The 20,680-nt window shown below is 39.0% G+C and overlaps 1 protein-coding gene across 1 annotated transcript in view; it reads right to left on the minus strand.

The window, feature by feature from the left end:
- LOC143750151 (sodium/glucose cotransporter 1-like) overlaps positions 1-20,680 on the minus strand; it is a 63,485-nt gene that overhangs the window by 21,702 nt on the left and 21,103 nt on the right. Inside the window, exons 3-7 of the mRNA XM_077243031.1 lie at positions 11,737-11,841; positions 10,339-10,398; positions 10,100-10,204; positions 9,337-9,442; positions 31-111 (exon numbers count right to left, since the gene is read on the minus strand). Coding sequence (XP_077099146.1) covers positions 31-111; positions 9,337-9,442; positions 10,100-10,204; positions 10,339-10,398; positions 11,737-11,841 — 457 coding nt within the window. The remainder of the gene's footprint in view (positions 1-30; positions 112-9,336; positions 9,443-10,099; positions 10,205-10,338; positions 10,399-11,736; positions 11,842-20,680) is intronic.

Below are 20,680 nucleotides of genomic sequence, written 5' to 3' on the forward strand. Positions count from 1 at the left end.
TAAAGTACAGAAAAAAGTGAATGAACGTACCAAAGCCCATAAGAATGAATGATCCCACAACCATGATGACAGTCTGCAGGGTGTCTGTGTAGATGACTGCAGCTAGACCACCTGTAGGAGAAACAGTGAAGGTTTTTCAAAGGAAATCAACTGAGCAACTGAAAAAATCAAGTTCTTAGAGATGTACTTTTGGTATTCATGTTGGTTGCTTTTTTTATATAAAATTGTAAAGAAACTTTAAATTGATTGATATTACAAATGTTGGTGTCACCATCTAGTAAAAAGTTACTAGAAGCTAAAGTTTGTGAAAAAACTTTGATGCTGGCTTGAGAGAGCCCGAATCTTGAACAAGGATTTGATCACGGATCGCCTTGTGCACAGCTGCCACAAATGTAGCGACAAATTGCCGCGATGGAAACCCAAATGAGCTAGTGGTACATAAATAAAGTACACAAATCTACGTTCCAAACATCATAAAGGTCACAGGATAATAGGAAATAAACAACTTACATTCTTGTCATTAACTCGCTCACATAAGACTACTACCAAAGGAAAAAGGAGATATAAATTCTGTATATGAGCATTCATAGTTCGTCTCTTGCTGACTGCGAGGCACTGACTAACGTCATTCAGAAAACAGCGCTCTGATTGGATGAATCCTTAACACTGCCGCCCCCAAATATGCTATGCATATTTGTACTCTGTAGAATTAATCAGTCTGAGGGGGCTCAGATAGGTTCCTCTTAATCTGAGAATGAGGGAAGGGGGATCAGGCGGGAGACAGGCCGGGTGTAGGTTTTATCCTTAACCTGAATCTCGGGAGCTCTGATATGGCCATCAGAACCTGGGAAAGTCTTCACAACTTTGCCTACCAACCACAATGCTTGTGGTGCTGTGGATCAATGAGCATTGCCACGGTTCCAGTAGAAATGTCATCTGTATGTGTGCCACTTATTGCGGGTCTGTAGTGTAGGCAGGTAGTGACGAATGAAACTTAACCAGAACAGATTGGCCAGAACTTGACTCTGCTTCCATCTCCGTCTGCCCATAAGTTCGGTAGCAGGTTAAACTACAAAGGGTAGTGAGCTGTCCGGCCGCCCCATAAGCAGATAATTTGGTGTAACGGGGTCAAGGTCGGCTACATTACTGGAAATATAACCAAGGGGCTTGCTATTAAGCATTCCTTCCACTTCAATGAGTACTGTTTGGAGAACTTCCTCTGTTACAACTTGGGAACTGACTGTGACCCGAAGGGCAGTCTTGACAGACCTAATTTTTCTTTCCCACACACCTCCAAAGTGTGGGGCTCCAGGTGGTTTAAAATGGAAAGAAATTTTCTGTTTAGCTAAATGTAGCTGGATTTGGGGAGTGAGCGATGTAAAGGCTTCTTGCAACTCTCTTTGTCCTCCATGGAAGTTTGTTTCATGGTCTGAATATAACTCAGAAGGTGTGCCGCGGCGAGCTACAAATCTCCTCAAGGCCATCAGAAAGGAATCAGTATCAATGGATGTGAGGAGGTCTAGGTGAACGCTTCGTGTTGTAAGACACTTAAAAATGATTCCCCACCTCTTTTCACATCGTCTTCCAATCTTGATTTGGAATGGTCCAAAACAGTCCATGCCTGTAATGTAGAATGGGGTTTGAGCAGTCTGAGTCGAGCTCGTGGTAGATCTGCCATTCTGGGAATAACTGGTTTGTTCTTTCATTTTTGTACTCAATAAAGTACACAAATCTACTTTCCAAACACCAGAAAGGTCACAGGATATTAGTAAATAAACAACTAAAATTCTTGTCATTAAAGGTGCAGTGTGTGATTTTTAGCGACATCTAGCGGTTCGGCTGCGAGTTGCACTGAGGGCTCAGCCCACTGCTCACCCCTCCCTTTCGAAGAAGCTACGGTGCCTGAAACTGGACAAACATATCGTCGTCTGAGACAGCAGAGAATAGCCAGAGTAAGCCAAGAGTGTGTAACATTGTCACTGTTTCTGTACCACAGTCCATTATAAACCACATCATGGATAAAGTTTACAAAGCCATAGTCAGGTGAGGATCAAGGGACTTAATATATAATATAATAATAGTAATCAGCTGATTGTCTCACAAACGTAACCAGCACATTTCCCCCCACATAGCAAACCCGTAATACAGCGAGGGAGAAGAACCACATGAAACTATGCAACTATATATTGTTTCTAACAGGAAAGTAAACGTTTAGCTGGCTCAATATGAGCTGTTACAGTGGACACCATTTACTACACACAATAGGCTTTTTTTCTCTGATTTTGAAAACTCTTCGCGATCGACTTAAAATGCTTCCAAGATCGACGGGTTGGTGATTCCTGTAACGTTACTGTTTTACGGTCAATGACAAGAGTACTAATCAGCTGTCTCACGAACGTGCAGCACATTATCCCCTCATAGCAAATCCATAACACAGCGAGGGAGAAGAACTAAGTTACATGAAACAATCCAACTACATATTTTACACCACTGACAAGGGAAAAGTCACTACTCACGGTGTTTATGGCTAGCTTCTAGCTTTCTGCTGCTTCTCTTTCAAGGTTGTGACGAAACGCGCTCTGTAGCGCTGTTTGTTCTCTGTCGGCTACGGTAGAAACATTACGTCACAATATGTCGACCTTCATAGAAGGGGATTCCCGCGGTTATGTAGATATAAATGTCTCATTCTAAGGTAATAAAAACATTACGGTTTATTAAGTAAGTTCTTTATACACCACTGACAACATAGTTATGGATGTCATATTGCATTTCTGTTAATAGATACTCAAATTTTTTACACATTGCACCTTTAACTCGCTCACATAAGATTACTACCAAAGGAAAAAGGAGATATAAATTCTGCATATGAGCATTCATAGTTCATCTCTTGCTGACTGCGAGGCACTGACTAAAGTCATTCGGAAAAAAGCGCTCTGATTGGATGAATCCTTCTTAACATATACATTTCACAAATGCAAAGCACAATTCATAGATATACAAAATTTTGGAATGTTTAAAATGTACGAATTTATCCTTAAATCTGAATGTGCAAGCCATAATTCATATGGCCTTGGGTTTGTAAGTGTGTATTTTTTAGACTTTCCTAGCAGTGCTCTCCTCCCACCCGGGTCAGTCATACAGACCAGCCCCCACCCCAATTATTTTAATTACTTGTTCTGACTCAAGTTCATCACTGGCTAGTTTCTCCGGATATTTGAATAGAAATGCAGCAAACGTACTATTTGTATGGGTACCGCACATATTGGTATCCAAGGAAACGAAATAGCAGATAAGGCAGCAAAAGAAGCCATAAAAAACAATGATATCAATTTATCAGTTAGTCTAAGTCAGAATGAAATGAAGAGTATTATTTAAAAAAGGTTGAAGCCAAGGTTGCAAAAACAATGGGAATAAGGAGAAAAAGGTGAAAGGTTTTGAAGAATACAAAGGAAAGTAGGAGAGATGAGAAGTGCAGGAAAAAACGAGAGATGAGATAATAATAATAATATCAGGATAAGATTTGGACATACAAGACTTAACAGTACACTTTACAAAATGAGTGAACATAATATGGAAAGATGTGAATTTTGTGGGCAAGGAAAAACGGAACAAATGCTGTCAAAAATATATTGTCAGAAATATGAGAATGAAAGAAGGATTTTAATAAAAAAATCTAGCAAAGATAAAAATGGATAATATACTAGGAGATCTAGGAGATTTCTAGAAAATAACTCAAAAATCAATCTTTTTCAGTATCTTAAAATAACTAATTTGTGGGAGAGAATATAAAAAGGGAGGGAAAATATGTCATTCTGATCCACACTTCATACCAGTCGGTAGCGGTAATAGACCATATTCTTGTTTGACTACCACCAATAAAATCTCAAAATAAGAAAGCATGGCACACAGAGGAAAGTGGATCGGTTCTTTTCAATATTTGCTTAAGTGAAATAAGTTAGAGATCCGTTAAAGCAATAGTTTATTAACAGCTATTTAGTCCACCTGTGAACATCAACATTTATTTTAGGTATTGATGGATTCTTATTTTACAATTATTATTCATGTCCGTACCATAAAACGTTAAGATTTTAGATTCATAAACTCATAGAAACCACAACAATGTTATTGCTGTTGAGAGATGTTGTATATAAATAGAAAATATATAATAGAAAATATATAATATTTTTGTCTCTTGTAGTTTTATATGTGGATGTTAAAAAAAAAACGGTCACCTCAGTGTTTATACCTGTACACTGTAAAAAAAAAAAGTTAATTTACAGGTAACGCCCTGTATTTTTTTACAGAATTTTGCCGTTTTTCCATTATACAGTGAATACCTGGTAATTTACAGATTTTTGCTGTAATTTAAAGGTCCACTATTATATTTACAGGTAATTGTTTGTATTTTGGTTTTACATCAATTTTACCGTTTTTTAAAGGAAATTGTCTGTATTTTTACTGGGTTATGTGTAATTTTACATTAAATATTCAGTAATATTTTACAGATTATTTCTGTGAAATTAGAAAACAAAGAAAAGAAGGTATAACCGCAGAAATCAGCAGTCATTTAACATGTTGTCCTTGAAGATCATTAAGCTAATTGTATTTGTATACAGTAGGTATACAAACAGTCTTTTAAATTTTGTCTTGCAAATATAAAATCTTTATAGTTGTATTGCAATAAAGTCTTGCAAATCTTTCAGACCGTATTTTAATTTTGTCTTGCAAATGTGCTCATTTTGATAATCATTTGTATTATTCTCCCCTAATTTCATGTTATGTGTTTTATGAATATTTTTCCAAATCTGCGTTGCTGCACACATTGCGTGGCTTTGTGTGCGTGCGACTGTGTGTGTGTGTGTGTGTGTGTGTGTGCTCGCGCGCGCGCAATGACGCAGATTCAAATTATCCGCCAATACTTTTCCGTTGCTTAGTCCCGCCCACCACAACGGTTAGCTGTTTGGACCTGTGTCAAGGGCAAGCGGGAGATTTGAATTTAGTCTACGGTTGTGAAGTGGATTGTTTGCGATCACAGTGGTTCAAAGCTATAATCGTATTCGTCAGGAGCAGCCGTAAGCAGGAGCACTGAACACATGAGTTATGTTAACGTTACAGTCCGTGTGTCCGTTCGGAAATAACGCGCCCTTTTTCAGTGAGCCTGGATCGTCACAGCGGACATCATCATGCCAAGCAACCGATCACCGGCTGAGGTAAGAGTCTCATACTATAATATGTAAACGATATTTTATATTACATTTGTGTTAATTGACAGTTTCCAAGGTAACATTAGCATTCATAAATGTTCAGTCATAACTGTTGCCGAGAAGTGGAGGGCAAAACACTGCAGCATGCCTTTCAATTTGCCATCTGTTTAGATCAGTTGAACATCTCTAAAGACCTAAAACAAGCTTTAGTAGACTTGTTATGCGTATCAAAATCCGTCCAATTTTGTATAAAATCTTCGTTATGATAGTCAGTCAATCAATCTCTTAAACGGCGGGACATTTTGAAACCCTGTCTGGAAGCTGAAACTCTTGTCTTAAAAAAACATCCTTGATTTTATTATAGTAAAATTGTAGTAACCACGTTTTTGGCAGATTTATTACCAATTTAATAACCACAGTTTTACTAAAAATGGACCTACCTTTTTTGTTAAGAATGTTAAGAAATCGAATTCAGTTCTGTAACGTTACTTGTTAATAATACAGCGAAGACTAGAGTATGAGTATAACATAATGAACCCCTATGTGTAACTGATGCAGCTAGGTCACGGTAAATCATATTCATTTTTAATTTATATGTAGCTAAAATCAGCTCAAAACATACTGGTAACCTTTCCTGCTCAGCTTCCAGATCATAGTCAGTTGAGTTTTTGCACTGTCCCAATGCAACACATTCTGACATGTGTAATACTGAGTTTTAAAATAACTTATTTTTTTGTGATTTCAGGTCCTGTGGAAAGCAGATGATCATGGCAAACAAGGTATGGGAAGAATTAACTTTAAAAAAATAGTAATGACGAGTCTTCTGATTTCATGTGATTGGACTAAAAGTGTGCACAAGGTTTGGTTTTGCTACAATTTTTTGTAACTAGGCTCTGTCGGTTAGATTTAGAAACATGTTTTTTCCTATCACTGCTATCTTAATGACACACATCTCTACCTTTCATTCCAGCCAGATGAGCTGATGGAACATTCTTGCTGGATGAATGACCTTCACCTTCAACTCAACCTTGCCAGGACAGAACTGCTTTATGGTTTCAGTCAAACCATACTTGCTGTGATCCTGCTGATTTGCCTTACACCATTAGGAGGATCAGGCCCTTCCTATCGGAGCTACACAACTCCTGGTCTAAGCTCTTGCTCTATCCAGACTGGATATTGTAATTCTCTCTGGACAGGCCTTCCAGCATCAGTCAAACCTCTGCAACTGATCCAGATGCTGCAGCAAGAGTGCTCTTTAATGGTTGCCCTATACATAAACTTTAGATCTATGTGTCCTCCAGAAGCTTGTGTTCTGCAAATAAACGGCGCCTTTTGGTGCCATCATCCCAAAGAGACACAAAAACACTTTCTTCAATGACCTTTACCTGGACTGTTTCCAGCTGGTAGAATGACTGGCGCAACTCAACACATTTTCAAGAAACTGCTAAAGATCCACCTTTTTCATAAACACTTGCCCCAATAATACTAAATCTTTGTTTAAAAAAAAAAAAAACTTGCTATGTGTACTGTGCTAGACTAACTGGGACTTGTCTCTGCACTTGTTGCTTCTATCGTTATCTTAATTGGTAAATCACTTTGGATTAAATGTAATTGTAAATGTTTAAAAAAAGTTATATTAGACTATAAAGGTATACAGCAATTGCCTTTTAATGTGGATAATTTTACATGTTCTAAATGATATACTAAGCTTCTATTTCCAATTAATCACTTATCTTGATGTTCAGTGTTTGTTCAGTTACTAATACTGTAAATGTGCAGGTATTCTGTACTCATACATTTAGTTAATCAACAGAAAGTGACTGTAAATTTGCTATTATTAAGTACTTAAATAGAGATTGGTCAAAGTTGTGAAATTGGATCTGTACAAATAAAAAATAAAACTAAATTTACAAACATTTGTATTTTAATTTATGCATTTTTATACATCATTTCATTGTTATTTAACACAGAAAAACTATATATTAAAAGATAATTACTGTAGATAGACAGCATTATTATATAAAATAACTTTATAAAACCCTAAATTTACAGTTTAACCTGAAAGTTAAATGTCTTTTTAATGTAATTTGACATCATTTATCCGTTTTTCCACGGTTTAATAAGCCATTATCAACAGTAATATACTGTAATTTAATCAATTTTGACTGTAAAGTAAATTCTGTATTTTTACGGTTTTTCCATGTAATTTTGTGAAACGGTTATTTGCTGTAATTTAACGGAAACCGTCTGGAAACTTTGCTGCCAGAGATTTGCCGTTTTTTTACAGGATTTTTTTTTACAGTGTACTGCATGTCATGTCATGTCACCACGCATTCAAATGATGATGATAATGTTTGACATGCATACAATGGAGACCATTTACGTTTCATTCATGTTTTGTTTTAAGCTGTGTGTAGGCTATATGTAGTTTTATTGTTTCAGAGAAAGGACAAATTTTGATGGCACGGCGCCTCTGAACTTCGATCTCGGAAACGGCGTGCCTTGTGGGTTGTTCACATGCTGCTGTAGTGAGTACATATGAAAAAAGTGGTGCATGAATGGCCAAACGATGAACAGTCATCCAGCCATGTGTCGTCTGCGGCTCATTGATGCCAGAGGGGAGCGGAGACTGTTGTGCATTGTTCCACAGTGCGACAAATCACCAGCAGCTACAACAGAGGTGACCAGGGCAATGTGCACACAGTTCATCACAGCCTCTGCATATGGGCCTGCGTAGGCGACGACCCAGCCAGGTCCCCATGCCAACTGCGCGACATCGCCGACAACACATGAAATGGGCCCAAGATCATCGGGATTGGACGTGGATGATTGGAAGAAAAGTGGCCTGGTCTGATGAAAAAAGATTCCTAGTGCATCACATCTATTACCAACAGAGGCTATGGCACCAGGATGCACTGCGGACACAGGCCAGCAGTGATAGTGCGATAAAGTGATAGTGTCTAAATGTCACAATTAGATTTTCTTTCCCAAATCGTGCAGCTGCTCCTGATATCAGCATGTTCACAGTTTTTGTTTTGTTTATTTTTACAGAGACCAGATGCCACTGATGAGTCCTGCCGACTTAAACTGTCACACAAGTCTCTGTACATGAACATGGTAAAATGAAAAAGCAAAAACCTTGGAAATGACAGATATGTTGAACAGGAACTGTTTCAGGAATGACACAAAGGTGTGTGACTGTTCATGTCTCTCTGTTTAGATCAGTGTGCTCAATAATGTGCCTTTTTGTCCTTTGTTATGTATCTTTGGATTATGTTGTGTTGTAAATAAATCCAAATAATCAAAAAGCCATTTTCTCAAAACTAAAAACGTTTACATACATACTGCTCACATATTATTGTAGAAGAGTTTGTGCTGAATAGAGTGCAATCAGACTTTAGCCATGAAAATGTTACAAGTAACAGAAATAAGCACAATGTCAGAGCATGTCAGAACACTGGCAGAGCCCAGAAAACACCTCAGACCCCACAGGGTTAATGCACATTTTTACATGTTGGTCGAACCACATGTCTTTGGTTTGGCTGATAAATGTTTCAAAAAAAATTATTTCTCTAAAGCTTCAACAACAGCAGTTTAGCAGCCGCAGGAGCATACAAACACTCACAGCCACAGCTCATGTAAATGTTTACAGCTGGCAGGATGATGTCTGATTTCTTATAGTTTATTGGTGGGCTGGTTTGTTCCTGAGATAAACCTATTACACAACAGACCATGGGGTTGACAAAAGTTTAAAGTCACTATGCAGCTTGCCTTGCACTGCAGGCTTATCATCTATTGTTAGAATGGACAATTTCTCATAACACATACATATCACGCTACAATAAGCATCCCACCACATGGTCCTACAACCTTGGACTTTACTCTCTGTTGTAGTATAAACTTCAAGGACCATATAATTTTTTTTTTGTATCTCTTAAAATGATTTTAAAAAAATGTAATGCATGGAATTTGAGTATAATTCAAATATACTGTATGCGTTAAATACCATATATATAAGCACACATGCTTATATATATATATATATATATATATATATATATATATATATATATATATATATATATATATAAATACAATACAGTGCAAGTTTGCAGAATTTACGTCAACAGACCTGTTACTGTATAAAGAGCTGTAATCAGCAGTAGAATAATCACAGCCAGGTAAATGTTCAGTCCCAGAGCCTGGTTAATGAAAATGCCCCCTGCAAACATGTCCCCCTGAGAAATGGAAAAGGGAGAAAAATAGTTTGAACTGTCCGTTTCAAAACAAAGTCTTTATCTTTATAATCTAAACCCATTTTAGTCTGAATTCACATGCCAATAAAATATATTTCTACAAGGAAATCACCGCCATTCAGACTATAACCTGTGTTAATGAAGATGTAAGATGTAAGATTATCAGCAAACTAAATACAGAGGCTGGAAAGACAGCACCGTATTGTAAAAATTTTGGCAAGTTCCAACTCATTTTTCAGTTAATTATTGTCAATATACACATAAGGGGAAAAAGCAAATGTATGGTAAAACTTCTAAGTCATAAAAGCATAAGGGAAAGTGTATATTTTTGGTCTTTTAACTGATACACAAACTGGTTACAATTTATTTTACGCCTTAAGTAGTTTATTTAAAATGTTCTTGTACTTGATGTGTGCATGTAGTCTCTCATTGTAAAAAAAAAAATCTGCATTCATAACAATTAACGAAATGTCAAAATGCTTTTAAAATAGTTTTCGATTGGGTGTAGCATGTTACACCACTGATAGTATGTTAAAGTTTTCTAGAAGTATTGCATGACAACTACCTCTCAAAGTACCATGTTATTACCATTTTATACCTGTACTTTTCTGTAAGGGCTGAGACAGATTTTGGACTCACGGAGATTTTGGTGAAAACGTAGAGAAACAGGGACAGCACAGAGAGATAGATACGGATACGCTGCCCACCAAAGCGTTTCTTTAGGTACTCCGGCATAGTCACGACCTGCAGATAACGCCAACAAAGGACCATAAAAATTATACCACAGAGATAAAGTACACAGTCATGTTATGTAAGTAAGCAATATTTGAAAGATTTGTTCTGTAATGCTGGTTGGAGAGGAAGAAATGTAAGCATACCCCAGCCTTTATGTAGATTGGCACGAAGAGCCATCCCAGAAAAATCACAACAACAAGTGCCTGAGAGGGGAAAATTAAAAAGAGATTGTAATTACAGATATTTGATTTGATATTTTCTACACATAATCCCATCAGTGTTGTAATTGTTTACTAAAAATAAAAGGGTAACACTTTACAATAGGGTTTCATTTCTTAACATTAGTTTACACATTAGTTAACAAACTAACAATGAAAAATACTACTGCATTTATTAATGTTAATAAATGCTAATTAAATAAAGTTGTTAATTTCTACTTTTACTAATACATTTTTACATAAAACAAGGAACTCCCGCACACTATCAGTACTTGCAAATGAGTATCAAAATTGTATTAGCAACGTTTCAGTCTCACGACCTTCATCAGGCTTGCAGATTTTTTGACCAACTTATTTGGTCTTTTTCCCCACGCACTTATCACCTGCATGTGTGCGATGGTGTTTGCTAATTGACTAATGCATTTTTAAAATCAAAAGTTGTAACTGTTAACATTAGTTTTGCAATGTAAACTAACATTGACTAATGAACAAACTAAACTTAACAAAGATTAATAAATGCTGTAAAAAATATATTGCTCATAGTTAGTTCATGTTAACTAATGCATTGACTAATGTTAACAAATGAGACCTTATTGTGAAGTGTTTTCATTTATTTAAATTAAGCTGAAATAAAATAAAAACTACAAACTTAATTAGAATTATATTAGAATTTAGAAATATTGCCTTGGAAACTAACTGAAATAAAATAAGTTTAAATGAAGTACTTAAATCACTAAAACTTTAACTGAAATAAAAATAAATTATAGCTAAACAGGAATATAAAAAAATTACAAAAATAAATAACTTAATGACTAAATTTAAAATTAAATTCAAATGAAACATGAAAATGTACAAATAAAAGCTAATTTAAAATATTAATAAATACTATAACAATATATAAATATTAAAATAACATTAATGTTTAATTGGTTCCTTATTATATTATTAATATCTTATCCATAACAACAACAACAAAGACAACAACAACAACAACAATAATAATAATAATGCATAGTATACTTCTAATTAATAATTAGGCTATACATTTGTTTTTATTGCGTTGAAAGACAGATATAAAATAATAATTAAAAATCAGTTCTGCATATCTGATATTTTTATTATTCCTTAAGTATTAATAAAATTTTATTTATAAAAATTGCAATAATATAGTTCAATAGGCTATATATATGTAAAATACTTATAAAACTTATAATTATTTTTTAATGATCCATTTAGTCATAGATAGTAGGATAAAACATATTTTATGAAACATCATAATTATTAAATATCATAAATGTAATTATTAGTCTTTTTTAAACATACATTCCACTCAAAGCCTCCAATGGCGATACCAGCAGCTGCTCCACTTCCTGCTAGTCCCACAAAATGCCCACTTCCAATGTTACTTGCAAAGAGAGAGGCTCCAATCTGAAAAAAGTTTAAGATACTTTAGTTTTGCTTCATATTATATGTATTATTTAAAAATATTTGATATTCAGTGTGAGGGGTAAACTCAAAAGAAATCCATATCTAAATGATCTGCTACCTTTTTGCATGCAAAAATGGTTACAAAAGTCATTAGCAAAGAACTGTATGTGAAGCGTCTTGCTTCCGAATTTATTAACTCTGTCTATTGTTTGACTATATCTGGCAATACAATCAACATGATGACAAGCAAATAAAACTGCTTCTTGTGCACAACCTGAGGTGTAACTCAAATAATAACGATTGGAACAATGAACTCTGTAATAACAAATAAAAAGCTTCAAACTTTCGTAAAGTTTATAAAGTGATAACTTTATATCATGGACCAAAGCATGATTGCTCCATAAATACTGCATGAGAAAAGCATATCAGCTGTAATGAATTGTGTCGCATCGGGCATCATAGCATTATGGACCCACAAAAGATTTCCTTCAATCGATGGGCAGTTAGGGTCATTATCATGCCATATCAGTAACAAGGCTGAAGTTTGTGAAAAAACTTTGATGTTGGTTTAATAAAGACTGAACCGGGTCTCAAACTCGGATCTCTTATGATCTCATGTCTTCTTATGCTTGAATGATTTACGTAAAATCGCTTGAATGTTCAAATTGGTAAGGTGTATAAGTCTGTTTAAGCACAAGAAGAGACACAATCAGAACGTGCCTCGGGGCTTGTGCGCCGTCTGTATGAGTGTGTGTATCACAGTGTACCAGTGCATTAGTTTAGAATGACGATAAACCTACTATACCTGTACATTACACTCTTTAAAACGTGCATTCAAAGGATCAGTACTGAGTATCCAGATGATTTAAACAAAAAGATAACTGCTCCTGAATTTTTCTGTGTGCCTGCGATCTGCAAATGATGTGCAAGATACTGGCTGTATGCGTGTTTGTGTGCTACAATATAGCAGCACATTAGTTTAGAATGCAAATTAACTTACCTGTACAATAAAATGCGTAAAACAGGCAGTCACCAAGTCAGTACTGAGTGTCCAGATTGTATAAACAAACATAACTTGTGAAGCGCTCACAGAGTAGGCATTTACTTGTCATTTTCAACGGATGGAAAATAAAAGTAAAGGAGAGGATTTCTTATCCTGGGGCAATTTTGGTCTGCTGATAGTAAATTTATAGGATGTTTTACATTTTTTGATTGTCTCTAACCCTCCTAAAGTTGAACAGTCAGTGGCTCACCACCTACATCCAAACAGGCGGACCACACCCTCATCTGCCAGTCCCTCCCTCCTTAGGAAAATGGGACGCTTCACCACTTCCATGTACCAGAAAATATATTAATAATCAGCATTGGCAGAGCGGGCACTTAACGTGACTTCATTGTTGATGGCCTATCAAGCCAAGTTTTTCGAGGAGCTGGGCAGTCAGCAATCCGCTTGCAATCCAAACTTGGCGGTCTGGGAGGAGATCTGTAACATAAAAAACCTCATCTATGCACAACGTGTGGTGCGGTGCAACGCTGCATGCGGCTGTACTATGGCTCTTGCTGTTGCAGGCGAAGGGTGGCTTTGGCTTAATCTCTCAAACATTGGGGATGGTAGAAATTTGACTCTCTCGATGCTCCCGGGTTGCAAGTGGGTTGTTCGTCCCAGGCCATGGCAGCAAAGAGACAGTGGTGCAAACTTCAGTAAAAGGTAGGCGAGGCATTTGACATCTGTCTGCCGTGTAAAAGAGCACTGTGTCCTTCTGTTCTCCCGCAGCCTGTTCCTCCGATGCAGAACAGGAGGTTCTTGAATGCGTACAGGACTGCAAAACCCCAGTACACAGAGCAGGTGGCTCATCCCCCTGCTGCTTTGAACGCTAAGCCATGGGGAAAGCAGTCATTAGCGGCGGAGGCTGCAAAGTCTTCAACAAAAAGAAGAGGGATACCTAGGATGGAATCTCTGCATGGGAGGGACGAATAGCACCTAGGGTTTTCTGTGATATCCTCTCCCGATAGTCACCATGTCTGTTCCCCCACCCAAAAAAAGGATTTGGAGTTTGGATGGAAAAATGGTTTTAAATTGTGTTCAGGCCAGTTCAGCTCCCCCTCAACACAAAATGTTCTGTGGATTTCTGACAGCAATACCACAAGTTTGAGTGCAAAAAACTCAGACACCAAAATAATTAGCCTTTCGCCGAGCCCCGCCCCCCTTTGTTACTGTTGCTATGGCCGACAAACAAATGGTCAAACACGACCAGCGTGACAGATTGCCATGACGGGAAGAGGTATACCGGTGCGTGTCAGTGACCTTTTTTGGATCAATACCTCCGCGATATCCTCCAGATCGAGGCAAAAGGGGTTACAGTATGCAGTGGAGGGATAAATTCAAAATATAAAATACGCAATGAAGGAGACATGACTACTATCGAGGCTAATGCTTATACTGTCTCAAGCGAAATCTGAGAAACCCTATGACCTGTCCCTCAAATGCATCCAGCACAGCCTTGAAGAAGATTTTATAAGCTGGTTCAGTGGCCAATTGTTTGGAGTTAGAAATATATAAGTCACGCTGCATATTTAGTAATTTGCCTCCGATACAGGATTATACATTCTCTTTAATGAGCAGGTTGTTCATTACCACGGCAACCGCTTGCGTGTCATGCTGAATGCGATTTTCGTGTTTATAAAGTAACTATACATAAGAGACAGAAAGATGCAGATAATCATACATTATTTAAGGTTATATTCGTTACGATATTGATATATGAACTGATGTTGTCAAGCAAGCTTCATGCTTTCCCCGTTGCGAACCTGCACTCCTCTAAACTGTAACGTTAGCCTACAGGTGCTGCACTGCTAGTGACTGTTGCTCATTTCCCCCCGAAAATATCATGTTAACAACAAACCTTTAGAAAACGTAATTCCTTTGTGGATCCTCTTGATCTGCTTTCTCCATGTTTCTTTGACAAATCTCAGTGTCAGTCTCACGCACGCTGCACGCGAGTTAACCATGTTCAACACATGTAACTGGGAGTGGGGCCGTCCACACTGTTTTTATCCATTGTAGGCACCGCTCACGTTGTGTTTTCGGCTTTGGAAACGGATTGAACACAACTCCTCCAGACAATCTCTCAGGGTATCTAGTGTCCGATTTACAAACGCCGTGGGCACCGCTTCACCATCTTGCTTGGAGTCAATGTTTGACGGACCTGCTCACATAGTAACGGTTGCTGTGATGTGTGATTGGTCAATGGCCGTTTTGGGGGAGGGGCCGGCGAAAGGTCAATTTGGTCAGGTGGGAAAAAGCGCAAGTTTTAGAGTGTATTGTCACAAAGAATTTCAGCCTCTGGGATCAAAGCAAAAAATCCATCTCATCCAGGCTAAATGCGGAGGGCGCAGGGAGACAAAAACAGTACAATAACAATGACAAAAAAGAGATAAATCTGTCCACTAGATGACAGCAGAACTCCATCTATGGAATCGTTCAAACCTCTGGGGTTGGGAGACTTGGAGAGTCTTTATTAGGAGACTCTCCTAATAAAGAGTCTTTATTAGGAGACTTGGGGAGAGTGTTCTGCGCAACTGTAACCAGGAGTTAAAGGCTTCAGTTCGCTGTAAAACACCCTCCTCCTTTCAATGGGATCATAGCATCTGTAGCAAATGGAGTTACAGCTCGGGTATTGGAAGCAGACTGTAACGAATGGACTTAATCAAAATGCTCTAGACATCATTAAACCTTCCCCTGTCATCAGCCATCAAACCAGTTCTCTTCAAAGACCGTTATCACATCTGCTCAATTGAACGATCTCAGCAAGAGACTGTGTCTGCAAACCTCAAAGACAGCAGAGGAGACCTGACGGCACTAGCCATACAAAAGGACATTGACTCCATTCTTACCCACAAACTTTCCCAAATGAATATAGTATTTCTCCTGTGTTTTTTATGCATGTCCCTATGTTTTATTAGCCTAATTAAGATTCTTCAGTTATGTAAGAGTAACTTCAAATGTTGATATCCAAAGATGATGTATCACTGCTGTAATGTCTTCAAATCCCCTCTTGGTATCAAAAGAATCCTTAATCAATAGTTTACAACTTGTTATGATAAATTACATCATAATATTTTTTACCATACTTTTGTGTAAAGACTGCACAAATTCTCCATGCCACCATGAACATGCAAATGGGAATAAGATAGAACAAAGACTTTCTCCCGGTCATCTTTGATTGGTCACCTCAGCAAATGGGTGTGAACTGATATGACCTTTAAGAGTGTCTGATTAGTTCAGATCTTGGCATAATCTCTTTGAGACAACGTTTCCTGTTTTTCTTCTGGCAACCTTATCTTCAAGTTAACTTCTTTGGATTCAACCTGGACTAAGTTAATATCTTTGGATTCAATGTGGACCACCCCAAGAACCCAAACGAACACTTCAGCACACTCCTGGCAAAATCATCAAGAATCTCAATCTCCCGCATCTGGACTTGTACAGCAACCAAAATCAATGCAAGTACCCATTCGCAGCCTTTGGATTGTCAGGGTTCTGTCACTTCTGTCTGGTTTTATCTTACTGGGTGACAGAGCTCTGACATTTCCCGGTTTGTCATGTGCTTGTGTTCTAGTTCTGTTTATTGTGAGCACATGGCTTGTCATGTGTTTCCCTTGTGCCATGTGCTCTCCTGTCTATTGTCTAGCCCTTCCCATCTTGTTATCTGATTATTGGTTAATTTGTCCCACCTGTCCTGCTCGTTACCCTCCTTTGTTTGTTCCTCTATTTAGCCTCCCTGTGTTTGTAGTCCTGTGCTGGTTCGTTGTCAACGTTTCCTGTTTCCTTGTGTATCCGGTTTTTGCCTGAAGCCTTTCTTGTTTCCCCCCTCGGGGTTGCTTAGTTTGTATTATTTAATAAACATCACCTCAACCTGCTTTTGTATCCTCGTCTCCGTTCACCCATTCCATGACATCGATGTGTTTTTAAGTTATTGTGCCCCTTTAAGGTGACCCTGATTCTCAGATGTTTCTCGTAGGTTGTGGGTAACTGATTGTAATCTTGCCATTCTCTTTTCTTCTCTCTCTCTCTTTCTTCACTTTCTTGATTCTTTATACAATCTTTGCTTAGTTTAGTTGTGTGTGTAGTCTATCATAGTTTCGTTTATTACACCATTATATCCACGGTTTCTGTGTTTGCCACTCACAAAAATATCTAAGTAACTTAAACATCTTGATCTAGCGATACCTATGCTATTATCCTGCCAGTAATTTATTTACTTTAGTTGGAAAAGGTTATTTTTTCCTGTAATTGATTATGATAATTGATTATGCTTTCTGTTCATTGGATGTATTGATTAAATAATTGTACTATTAATTCTTCATCAGTAAATTCAAAAAAATAAGCTATAAGCTATAAGACAAGTTCCAGTGGGGGAAACTCAGAAGGGCTATTACTCCCATCATTTTCAATTTCAAAGAAAGATAAATATGGAACTATGTGCTCTAAACAAACACTTATGGAAGTACAAATTTAAGATGCACTAAGTCGGGACTCTCACTCGTTTGGATCTCACGGATGCTTACTTTCACATAAGCATCTATCCTGCGTGCAGGAAGTATCTCAGGTTTTCCTTTTGAAAAGTGTACGAATTTGTTACTCTTCAATTCAGGCTTAGCCTAGCTCCGGTGTGTTCAACAGGTGCATAAAGATAGTGTTATCACAGCTGAGTCACAAGGGTCTCAGAATATCTGCTTATTTGGACAGTTATCTGATTTGTGCTCATTCACGGGAGCACACAGAAGGGGACACAGAGATAATCATGTCTCATCTCATGAATATGGGATTCAGAATCAACTATGCAAAAAGCCAGCTGATTTCATTCCAGGAGATAGAATCTAGGTTTACAAACAGACTCTGTGGCATCCCTCGCAAAGGTCTAGGAGAGAAGGATAATAGCTGTGGGTAGCTGTGAGGCACCTGTGTCCTTGTCGGCACCTCACGCACAGGTAGGGTGTGATGGCTCTTCATCAGTGCAGGAACCCTGTGTAATGGCAGATTGGTAAACGGTAGCCCAAGCATCACAAACTTCACATAAATCTTATAGAGTTGACTGCAGTCTTTCTGGCCCGGAAATATTTTCTCTCGAGAAGAAAGCCAACAAGAGCAGAGCTAAAACTCTCGATAGTGCATAATGTTACATGTCGGGAATTTATGAATAAACACGGTCAGCCCCAATTTACTAGAGCTGACCGTGCATGCTCCACTCCCAAACAAACAACACATGAATGGCGTAAGGAAGTGAAGGCAGGGACGAACACATGATCCAAAGGTGTTTGCTATTATACTCCTGTCTAATATAATAAATATGCTTGTGGACAAACAACAATAAATAGACAGAGACAGATCACACAGAGCACTTGCTGAAGGCACAGAAGCTGACGCGATCTGTTTTCAGGGGTGCTTAATAGCTTCCTGGTCTTTGACGTCATCTATGACGTCTCGTCTTTCCATTGGACTGATTATACACGTGCTTCATGACGCAATCCCTTGAAAGGGAACCTCTTAAGAACGGGAGAAAATGTTTCCTCTGCAATGTATAATATGCGCAGGGAACTGAGCAGACGGGATTTTCCCTTTCTCTCGTTCTCTTACGATTGTATGCAAACTAACTTGTATTCTTTTTTGTTTGAGATTATAATATGAGGTCTATATTAATACACTATATTCAGCCATTCAACTTCGGCCTAGGTTTATCATCCTGCACCTTTACAAAATGCATGGATGCAGCTCTAGCTCCTCCGAGACTCCAGGGCATTCGCGTATTAAATTATATCGACGATTGGTTGATTTTAGCTCAGTCCGAGCTTTTGGCAGTTCAACATCGAGATGTCGTTCTGTCCCACATAAAGATGTTGGGGTTGTGGCTCAACATCAAAAGGAGTGTACTCCTCCCAGCTCAGAGGACCATTTTTCTAGGTGTAATGTGGGATTCGACAACAATGCAAGCACGTCTGTCTTCTGCACGTATTTCTGCGATTCTCACAGCCGTAAAGAATGTAAAACTACTTTGTGCCTTGGTCATGTGGAAAACACCTTGGTTCCTCGCCCAGGGTCCAGTGCTGGAGGCTTCTTGTCAAAGCGTCACGCTATCGACAGATGCTTCCCTCACGGGGTGGGGGGTGGTCATTAGTGGCCGCTCGGCGAAAGGTCTTTGGCAGGACCATCAATGTTCCTGGCACATAAATTGTTTGGAAATGATGGTGGTATTTCGAGCCCTCAAATATTTCCTGCCAGATCTGAGAGGCCACCATGTGCTTGTCCGCTCGGACAACACATCGGTGGTCTCCTATATCAACCATCAGGGAGGTCTGAGGTCAAGTCACCACATCAGATCCTCCTATTGGCCCAAGGGAAAACGCTGTCACTCAGGGCAGTATATATTCCGGGGCATCTGAATTTGGGAGGGGATATCCTGTCGAGACAGGGGCTGAGGCCCAGGGAGTGGAGACTTCACCCGGAGGTGGTGGAGCTCCTTTGGGAGAAATTTGGTCAAGCTCAAGTCGACCTTTTCTCATCATCAGATACAACCCATTGTCCCATGTGGTTCTCCCTTATGCACCCAGCTCCTCTCAGACTGGATGCGATGGTGCAGGTGTGGCAGAGACTGCACCTGTACGCATTCCCCCCGATATCCATGCTTCCAGGTGTTCTGGAGAGGGTTCACCGGGAAGGGGCCCGTCTATTATTAGTAGCCCCTTACTGGCCGGCCCGAGTATGGTTCTCGGACCTAGTGTCCCTTCTAGACGGCTCTCCTCTGGAGATTCCAGTCAGGAGGGACCTGTTGTCCCAAGCAAGGGGCACGATATTTCACCCTCATCCGCAGTTGTGGAAACTGTGGGCCTGGCTCATAGAATCCGGTCTCTCGACTGAGGTCATTGAGACCATTCTCCAATCCAGAGCGCCTTCCACGAGAAAACTATATGCATTGAAATGGAAATTATTCTCCACCTGGTGTGGTGGAAGTCACTTAGAGCCTGTTAACTGCCCTGTTGGTACAGTTCTTGATTTCTTGCAAGACCGTTTCTCTGCAGGATTATCTCCTTCTACTTTAAAGGTATATGGGGCGGCTATATCGGCCTACCACACCCCTCTGAAGGGCACTTCTCTTGGGAGAGATCCTCTTATTATTTGTTTTTTCCATGGTACATTGAGGTTGAGACCTGCACTGCACTCTAGAGCACCGGCTTGGGATTTGGCCATTCTACTTGAGGGTCTGGCCTTGGCTCCCTTCGAGCCTTTTGAAGAGGTTTCAGAAAGGTTCCTCACTCTAAAAACGTATTTCTACTAGCTATTTCTTCTATCAAGAGAATTGGAGATTTGCAAGTCCTGTCGGTTGCTCCTTCATGCTTGGAATTTGCACCTGGTTTACCCTAGGCCGGGTTACACCCGTAAGGTCCCTGCTAATGTTGCGGGCCCAATAGTGTTGCAGGCCTTTTATCCTCCACCTTTTAATACCCCAGATCAGGAAAAACTTAATCTGTTATGTCCCGTTCGGGCATTCGATGCTTACTTTCACAGAGCTGTCCTGTGGCGTCAATCTGAGCAGTCATTTGTCTGCTTCGGGTCACCTAAGAAAGGTTGCTCTCCATCTAAACAGGTAATGAGCAAGTGGGTAGTTTAGGCTATCTCACTTGCTTATGAAGCAGCCGGACAGCCTTCACCAATGGCTGTTCGGGCCCATTCTACATGGAGTATGGCTGCCTCTAAGGCTGGTCCTCACCACATACATTTGTCAGATTTTATGACTTAGACCTCTCCACTCCTGGGGCTAGGTTGCTTGCTTCTAAGTGTGCG

Source organism: Siphateles boraxobius, unplaced genomic scaffold (assembly GCF_051911475.1).
Source record: "Siphateles boraxobius isolate OS27281-9 unplaced genomic scaffold, OSU_SipBor_1 25, whole genome shotgun sequence".
NCBI lineage: Eukaryota > Metazoa > Chordata > Actinopteri > Cypriniformes > Leuciscidae > Siphateles > Siphateles boraxobius.